The following is a 9,644-nucleotide window of genomic DNA, read 5'->3' as shown; positions in this document are numbered from 1 at the left end:
CAAGACATGACCCGCAAACTTTTGGTCAACTCATCTTCGACAAAGGAGGCAAGAATATACAATGGAATAAAGACAGTCTCTTCAGCAAATGGTGTTGGGAAAACTGGACAGCAGCATGTAAAACAATGAAGCTAGAACACACCCTTACACCATATACAAAAATCAACTCAAAATGGATTAAAGACTTAAACATAAGACAAGATACAATAAACCTCCTAGAGGAAGACATAGGCAAAACATTATCTGACATACATTGCAAAAATTTTCTCCTAGAAGAAATAAAAGCAAGAATAAACAAATGGGACCTAATGAAACTTACAAGCTTCTGCAGAGCAAAGGAAACCAGAAATAAAACAAGAAGAAAACCTACGGAATGGGAGAAAATTTTTGCAAGTGAAACTGACAAAGGCTTGATCTCCAAAATATATAAGCAGCTCATACGACTCAATAAGAAAAAAATAAACAACCCAATCCAAAAATGGGCAGAAGACTTAAACAAGCAACTCTCCAAGGAAGACATACAAATGATCAAAAAGCACATGAAAAAATGTTCAGTATCACTAATTATCAGAGAAATGCAAATCAAAACTACAATGAGGTATCACCTCACACCAGTCAGAATGGCTGTCATTCAAAAATCCAAAAATGACAAATGCTGGAGAGGCTGTGGAGAAAGGGGAACCCTCCTACACTGCTGGTGGGAATGCAGTTTGGTGCAGCCACTATGGAAAACAGTGTGGAGATTCCTCAAAAGACTAGGAATAGACTTACCATATGACCCAGGAATCCCACTCCTGGGCTTGTATCCAGAAGGAAATCTACTTCAGGATGACACCTGCACCCCAATGTTCATAGCAGCACTATTTACAATAGCCAAAACATGGAAACAGCCTAAATGTCCATCAATAGGTGACTGGATAAAGAAGAGGTGGTATATTTATACAATGGAATACTACTCAGCCATAAAAACCGACAACATAACGTCATTTGCAGCAACATGGATGCTCCTAGAGAATGTCATTCTAAGTGAAGTAAGCCAGAAAGAGAAAGAAAAATACCATATGAGATCGCTCATATGTGGAATCTAAAAAACAAAAACAAACAAACAAACAAAAACAAAGCATAAATACAGGACAGAAATAGACTCATGGACAGAGAATACAGACTTGTGGTTACCGGGGGGGGGGGGCGGGGTAGAGGGTGGGAAGGGATAGACTGGGATTTCAAAATTGTAGAATAGATAAACAAGATTACACTGTATAGCACAGGGAAATATACACAAAATCTTATGATAAATCACAGAGAAAAAAATGTGACAATGAGTGTGTATATGTCCATGAATGACTGAAAAATTGTGCTGAACACTGGAATTTGACACAACACTGTAAAATGATTATGAATCAATAAAAAATGTAAACACAAAAACAAAAACAAAAACAAAAACAATGCCAAGACATGGAAGCAACTTAAATGTCCATCAACAGATGACTGGATAAAGAAGTTGTGGTATATATGTACAATGGAATACTACTCAGCCATAAAAAAGAATGAAATAATTCCATTTGTAGCAACATGGGTGGACCTGGAGATTATCATACTAAGTGAACTAAGCCAGAAAGAGAAAGAAAAATACCATATGATATCACTTATACGTGGAATCTAAAAAAAATGACACAAATGAACTTATTTACAAAACAGAAACAGACTCACATAGGAAACAAATTTATGATTACCAAAGGAGAAAGGGCCAGGGGAGAGAAAAATTAGGAGTTTGGGATTAGCAGATACAGATTCTATATATAAAATAGATAAACAGCAAGGTCCTGCTCTATAGCACAGGGAACTAGATTCAATAGCTTGTAATAACCTATAATGAAAAAGAATGTGTATATATATATATGTATGTATATATATATACATATACATATATATATATATATATATATATATCTGAATCACTATGCTGTACATCAGAAACAAACACAACATTGTAAATCAACTATACTACAGTTAAAAAAAAAAAAGAGGGGGGACCACGCAGGGGACCTATTCTAAATCTGCATTGTAGATTTCTCCTAAACCCCATGTCAGGCCCAGAGCAAGCTCAGGAAGTAAGTCGAGGCAGCGTCTGGAGCCTTGTAGAGGTCAGAGGAGGACACACGGGTGAGACTAACGTTCCGCTTTCCCTTGTGGACTTTTGACGGGCTAGTCTGTCTGGGAAAGTTTGTATGAAGGCCAAGTCCATGGCTAATCTAGGAGCTCTCCTTGTTCCAGGACTGTCATTCCTGCCCCTTTTCTTGGGCAGTAAATAACTTCTGGCTTTGACAAACAAGCCCTGGTGACACATTGGTGGTGGCGGTGGGTGCAGCAGAGTCTGGATGTCTCTGGGCAGAGCTTGGTGCTCTAAGCTTGGCCTGACCCTCTTGACTGGGATATCTTCATTGCAAAGGATGGTCGTGACCGCGGCCCTGAGAGTGACCAAGGCTAGGGTCCTATGTCTTACAGTGAATTCCGCGGTGCTCCCCGGAGGCCCGGATACAGGGGACACGCAGCCTCGCAGCTGCTGGGAATATCGATGCTAATGACTCTGGGACCCCAGAAGGAATTGCATGGCCCAAGGTTATCCCCACTTTCAGGAGGTACCTGATGCTGGGAGAGCCGTCCCATCCTTTCCACGAGCTGGGATACACTGGCTTTGGAGCTTCTTAAATTATCAAGGGAGGACGCAGTCTCACCTGCCGTGTGGGTCAGCTTCTCTGCCATCCTCACGGCCCCTGGGGGACTTCCTGAGCTCGCTCCCAATAAACCCGCTGTGTGCAAGTCTCCCTCACAGGGCATCCGAGCGAGGTGACCTTCTCTTCCTTCAGACGTCGGCTTTAAGGTACGTGGTATTAACATTACCCCAGAAAAATGACTTGCTTAGTAGTTACAAGGAAGACTTTAGTCTCTGTCATTCATTTCCCCTTCTGGTGGCTTTGGCCTTTCTAAGGAGGCCTGGGGAGGACCAGGGGACCACCAGTGACAAAGCTCTAGTGACTCTAGAAAGCGGCACCGGGAGTGCCTTAGGAGACAGATTGAAAAGGAATTCTGAATCCCACAGACTCGCTAAGGCGAGTTGCTGGAAGACGATGGGTGTGAGATTAGCAGAGACAATGAAGGAAAGTTGGAAAAGTGACAGGGAAGAGGAGGCGGAGAACTTTCTTCGGAGATGAGAGATTCCTGTTTAATTTCCTGGATGAGTTACTTCTAATGGTTAAAAAAAAATCCACATCTGTTAATTTACTGCAAGAGCCTTTGTAATTTGAGAGCCTTCCAGGGAAGGGGAGGATGGCTATAGATTTATGCAGTTAACTCTCAAGATGTGAACATGCAACCGGAGGCCCCACCTGTGTGTACAATGTACTTAAAGGATTAGAGCAAACTTTGAAATTATGATATGTTTTACCTTGAGTAAGAACCTGACTCTTTAAGCTTCTGTTTCCTTGAAGGAGGAGGGAAGAAAACCATCAGTTCTCTAAGGTGATCGGGTACGTGAGACACTCTGCTTGTGGGATTTAATGAAGGTTTAAGTGCAGGTAGATGAAGGATGTGTTATTTATATATTTTATTTTAAACCTATTTTCAATACTTGTGATTCCAATTCAAAGGTGTTGCGTGTTGGAGGTCCACGTGCCCTGACTGAAGGTGACATTTTCAGGGAGATGTAGGTGCCAGGGGACCAGGGCAGCAGCTGTAGTGTGAGGGGCTGGAGGGAGTAGAAAGGGGAATTTTCAAAGAAGTGTTGCTGTGGTCTCCGTGGTCCCTCCAGGGTCTTCAAGAAATCTAAGTATATACCTGACTCTCTACATAAACCAAAGGCATCCTTGGGCTGAAGCAGGTGATTATTAAACCAAGACGGAAATTTCTTTTCCCTTCGTGTGATTAACCAGGAACAGAGACCAGCGCATTTACAAAAGAATGACCATCACCTCCTACGGACTAAGCTACTGCTTTTGATTATTTGGTCTCCATAGATTTGTCAGGTGGGCTGGGAGAACACGGTAGCCAGAAACACGTAAGCTCAGCAGCATGCAGTCTTTAGGGAGCAGAAAATCACACACAGTTATGTCTAACAAAGACAAAGTACTTTATTTGAAAAACACTCAGATGTTGCAAAAAATACGTAGAAAAATAAGGTTTGGTTGGGGGACTTAACTTCAACTCACAGGCTTGTGTGTTACAGATCGGAGCGGGAGTGATGCCCGTGGAGAACCTGACTGAATTTATTCAACAGGACAGAAACAGGCTGTCTAGGTGAAGTGGTCCGGGGCACCCTCCAGTGTACCTATAGGATACGGATACACTAACTCTTCAAATATCCTTCTGCCAGCGTGGGTAGGCATGAGTGACTAGTTCCAATGGGGGAAAAGCAAGATGGATTCGCCACACCAAATGATTTTAAACAAAGTCTTATTCTTTTCTTTTTGCAACACAACGTACATCGCGGTAAAATGTTTAATCCTTGCAGATTTAGGGGGTGAAAGAATTCAATGCGCAGGGTGGCAGAGGAAGGATACCAACTGGAGAGCAAGCACTGAATGCTTATCTTAAAAGGCCTGTGAGAAGAAAAAAGCAATTGAGGTGGTCCCACCTTCTGTGCTCCCTCTTCTGGGTGGGCAACATGCGGCATTCGACAATATTTCAACGTGAAGCTGGAACGATAGAAAAGCGGGGTGAAACCAGCCAGCTTTCTATCAACTTTGGCAATTTTGCCACCAGCAGTAAATTGGATCTTTTTAACAGGAGGAAATTGAAAGGTTTCTCACTGAACAGAATTAAGTAGTGGGATCAAGAGATTTCCACGCCTCGGGGTACCTCGTTAGTAACTGGCTTTTTTCATTCTGTAGTTTCCCCTCTACCGGGTCACCTGAGATCACATGATGAAAACAGAAGGGTGGCCAGATTTTCTCCTGTGCCCTCTTCTCATTCTCTCTGAAGTTGTCAGGTGACTCCTGAGAGGTGGGGGAACCCACATTTTTTTTTTTAATAGGCATTAAACACAGTTCTTGAAGCATTTGGATAGTTTCATTGTTAAGCAATGGAAGCCATAATAATGTGTTTTGAAAACTGTTTCCTTTTTCTTAGCCTCTTCCTGCAAAGTGCCACCAGTTAGTCGCTCAGAGGCCCGGACTTTCTAAGGCGCAGGCCCCCTTTCTCCACGCCCCGCCCACGAGCCCTTGATTTCCACTAGACCATTCAACAGTGCGTGGCCCTTCCTTCCACACTGTGTTCTTCCTTGTGTGTGAAACCCTCACCCCTCTTACCGCCTCTGCCTGCCTGGATCCGAAAGGGTTCTCAGACTTTGAACTGTAACAACAGAGCCACGAGAGAGTCCTATAAAAGCAGCAGTGACCTTCTAGAGCTGTCAAGTCTTTAAATAGGATTTGGGATTTAATGCCATGTATTTTTAAAGGAAAGAAATAAGAATTACTTGTTTTTTAAAAAAAAAAAAAACACGTCTTTTGGCCAATGCAGAATCCACTCCCCCAATGCCACTTTTTTTTTAAACCCAGGAGAGAGAAAGCTTTGGAGGAAAAAAAGCAAAAAAGCAAAAAAGCCCAGATCTCAGACTAAATAAGGAAGGCGTCATATGTTAGGTGCAGCCAGACAAAAAGTCTGGACTGAAACAAAGCCCTTCCGTGGGTGATTGTTAGGGAAAGGGGACAAAAAAAAAAAAAAAAAAAAAAGAGGAGAGGAGGATGGAGCTTAAAGAATTTGGTGATCTGTCATGGTGTAGTATGAGTTATAGCCTGACAACGCCAGGAACTTTCTCGTTCTAAATTCTCAGGCCCAGAGCAAAAAGGTCCAGAAAAGGCTTTTTTTTACCTTTTGCTAATAAAAAATGCAATGCCCCCAGCAGCAGTGTGGAGAGTCCTTGGGCCACTGTCTTGGACATGAGGAGACTCTGCTGGCCTGGGCCCACCTCTTGCAGACTTCTGTTTGTACAGCTTGTCTTAAAACCACAGTGAGTCCTTCTTGTCCTACTTGGGCCACCCTGTAAATACTTCAGTTGGCATATTATTTAGAAAGGAATAAGAAGCTTATGTCTCACCTCTTCCTACCCATCTCCATATCCTGTGCCAATCTGCTGAGCTAGGACCACAGGCTTCTCTCTGGAGTCCTCTATCTCCCTCTCTCTTCCAGGGACAGAGAGAAACCTTGGTCATAGTCCAAGGCCAATGAGAGGCTTCTGACCTTCAGCTTAATTCAGTAGGTGACATCCTCATCCTTAGCCGTCCCCCCTAGCCCCACTGCCTTCAGGTTTGCTCTTGTGAATGGATGCTCAGCCACACGAGAGGATGGAGCTGGAGCAGCAGAACCCTCAGAAGTGAAGCAGACATCACCTCACACATCTCATCAGCTCATACAGAATCACCCGAAGTGCTGGAAACAGCACTTGGCTTTGTCCCTCCCCACTTCAAGCAGGTCCGTAAAAGCAAAAGACCTCGTTCTGCGCTGGGGGAACTATTCGGATATTAAATTATTCCCTGTCCCACATCTTTCGTTGGCCCATCAGTGAAGAATCTCGGATTTTCATGCAAACCTCCCACAGTTTTGGACTGCACGCCTCTTGCTGCCCGGTCCTCCCTGACCCTGGCCCCTTTCCTTCCAGAGGGACCACCTGGGGAAGGCAGTTTTGGATCACGGGTAGTTGTCTGCACTGGTGTTACCAGAGAGCTGGGCTCCAGCCTCCCAAGCAGTAAAGGTAGGGGTAGTAAGGGTAGGTGTTATGCACAGAGATGAGGGAGGCCCGCGAGAAGCCTTCCTCTTTCCGAGCTGGTAAGGAGGCTTGTTTCTCCAGGTCCCCCAGGTCCGAGGTGAGCTGCTTCCGCTTGGTCTTGTAGCGTCTGTTCTGGAACCATATTTTCACTTGGGTCTCTGTGAGCTTGAGGTTCTTGGCCAGGTGAGCCCTTTCAGGGGCTGACAGGTACTTCTGGTGGCTGAACTTCCTCTCTAACTCAATGACCTGAGTGTGGGAGAAGGCGGCTCGGGAGCGCTTCTGCGGCTGCTTGGGGGTCTGGGGCCGGCTCGGTAAGGCGCCCGGAGTGTTTTCACAGTCCAACAGATAAGTCCCCAAGTGCCTATCTGGAAAGGAGCGGGGAGAAGCAGGGATGGGAAGGAAAACGTTACATGGTAGCAGAGAAGAGAACAGAATTCAATCCACCCTTATCTGTTTTTCTGGTGAGTGAACAAACCACCCACTGTCAGCTTGGATACACTGCACTTTTTTCACATGACCAAGGGACTCCCCGAGTGGGGAGTGAGTGAATACGTAGATTATGTATTAGTTTTCCAATAGCCATCAAGGACCCAAAGTGGGAGAGGTTAGTGGTAGAACTTACTGCCACATCGCCCAGTAGAATTCAATAGGGATTCTGGATGTGTCTTGAGGAGCAGTGGTAGAAGGGAGGCAGGGAAGACTTAGAAATAAGATACCCAGTAAAGTGGGACCCAGAGGCATCCGGTGTGAACATGCGGGTGGCAAGAGAGGGCTTGTGTGCAGGAGAGTTCATTCTCTGGCTTTAACCCCTCTTTTTTTCTAAATGAGCCGAGCCATACGGATGCCTGGTAAGAAGGGGGTCAATTGCATGGTGACGGCTGGTACCTAGACTTATTGTGGCAATCACTTTGTAGTATACAGATACCGAATTACTATGTTGTACACCTGAAACTAATATAGGGTGATGTACCAAGGTTACCTCAATTAAAAAAAAAAACCTGATAGGAGAGAAGAGTGGTCTACGCTAAATGTTCTGACGGTTGTATCTCCCGAGGACCAGAGGGACTCCTAGATTTGCTGTTTCATTATCCGTGGGACTGAGAAGCAAAGGGAATCTTTGCTGGTCAAACTCTGTTTTATTAATATTAATAAGTTATTATCAGTAACTTGTTACATGTTTTTGTTAATGCCAAGAGGTAACGCGGGGCTGGCGCCAAGCAAGGGTCGCGCAGTGGCTGGGAGCGCGTGTCAGGGTTTCCATCTGGGTCACCGGAGCATCGTGGGGCTGCGTGAGCGCCAGCCTTTGAGCCTCGGGCGCCACGAACCCGCGGCGCAGAGCACGGCGCGGCGGGGAATCAAGCGCATGGCTAAATCCCGCGCCGCCCTGACGCTGGGGCTCAGGGTTCATCTCTGAGGCGCGCCCGCGGCAGAGGCGGTGAGGTCCCTCCGCCTGCGGCCGCGGGGCCCCGCATCCCTGCGGCCGGAGCTCGGAGAGGCCCGCCCAGCACCCGCCCTCACGCCCATGCAGCCCGCGGGCTGGCCCGCCCTTCTTGTGGGACTCACCCCGGCCAGCCCGGCCTCCCCAGCCTCGCCGGCTTACCTGCCTCAGTCTCCGCCGGCGGCTCGGCCTCCCTCCGCGCGGCGCGGGGCCGGGCGCTCGGCTGGTCCTCGGGCGCCCCGGCACCGCCCAGTCCTTCTTCGGACTCCGGCGCAGGGTCTCGCCTCGGGTCGGGCTGGCGCGGGGGCTGCGGCTGCGGGTTGCCCGCTGGGCCTCCGTGCCGCTCCGCGCCGTCCCGCAGGATGTCCTGGATGAGGAAGGAGGTGAGCGGCTTGGACGGGGTGGGTGGCGCGGCCCGCGGTCTGCAGCCGGCCGCCCCTGCCTCCGCCGGCCGTGGCTCTGGAGCTCGGAGCATCCTGGCGGCCCGGCTCCTGCGCGGGCGCTCCGAGCCGAGCGGCTGCGCTGGCAGCGCCCGCACCACTTTCACTTTCCGCGGCCCCGCGCACTTATAGCCCTGGGGGCGCGCCGCGCCGCCTTCCCATTGGCCGCGCGCTCGAGCCGCGCGCTGATTGGCCGCCCGGCGCTCCAGGTGCGGGAAAAGGGAAGTCTCTCGCACAGTCTCGGGCTTGCCTTCCACAGAGGACTCTTAACACTCTCCTTCTTCTCCTGGATCCTGGGTCGCCTCCCTCCTCCCTACATCGTTTTCCCAGGCTGAGAGCGAAAACCAAAGCGAGTCTCCTCTGCTCCAACCCACGACATAAGTTTAGCTGCTTCTGGGAAATCATGATGCAGAAGAGAAATATCCTATTTAGCTCTTAGAAATGAATAAAGCGCCTTTACTCACAAAGAAATAGGCGGGGCAATTACCACCACCTCACTTTGCAGGTGAGAATTCTGGGTGCCCGGTGACAAGGAGACATTGGTAGCAAAGCTGGAGCTACTAAATCTAAGGCTCTCAAAGAGACATGACAGCTTGCGGTACCTGACCCAAGGCTGGATTCTGTTCTGGACGTTATTGAGGAAACTGATGAAAATGGAATAAGAACAATGGCTGGAAGTACTGAGTCAGTGTTACCTTTCCTGAAGTTGGTGACAGTACTGTGATTGTACAGAAGAATGTTCTTAGGAAGTAAACACTAAATTGTGTAGGGGCAAAGACCCGTGATGTACATTACTTACCTTCAATTGGTTCAGAAACAGTGATACAGATGGATAACTAGGTCCCATATGATAAAGTGAATGGGTCAAAATATTAATCAGTGAGTCTAGAAAAAGGATATAACAATGTTCTTTGAACTATTTTTATTTAAGGAACTTTTCTGTATGTCTCGGTCCAAGGTACCTTTCATTCCACGGGAAACTTTTGAAAAAGATGGTATGTTGTGT

At 47.3% G+C, this 9,644-nt stretch overlaps 1 protein-coding gene across 1 annotated transcript; it reads right to left on the bottom strand.

The window, feature by feature from the left end:
• Positions 1 to 4,102: 4,102 nt before the first annotated feature.
• NKX3-1 (NK3 homeobox 1) lies at positions 4,103 to 8,725 on the bottom strand. The gene is made up of 2 exons (XM_006220178.4): positions 8,361 to 8,725; positions 4,103 to 7,125 (listed from the first exon to the last, which is right to left on the bottom strand). Exons 1-2 carry the CDS (start codon positions 8,671 to 8,673, stop codon positions 6,707 to 6,709), a joined length of 732 nt encoding a protein of 243 aa, XP_006220240.2. The 5' UTR covers positions 8,674 to 8,725; the 3' UTR covers positions 4,103 to 6,706.
• Between the last annotated feature and the right edge of the window lie 919 nt (positions 8,726 to 9,644).

Source organism: Vicugna pacos, chromosome 31 (assembly GCF_048564905.1).
Source record: "Vicugna pacos chromosome 31, VicPac4, whole genome shotgun sequence".
NCBI lineage: Eukaryota > Metazoa > Chordata > Mammalia > Artiodactyla > Camelidae > Vicugna > Vicugna pacos.
This window is presented reverse-complemented; position numbering and strand designations above follow the sequence as displayed.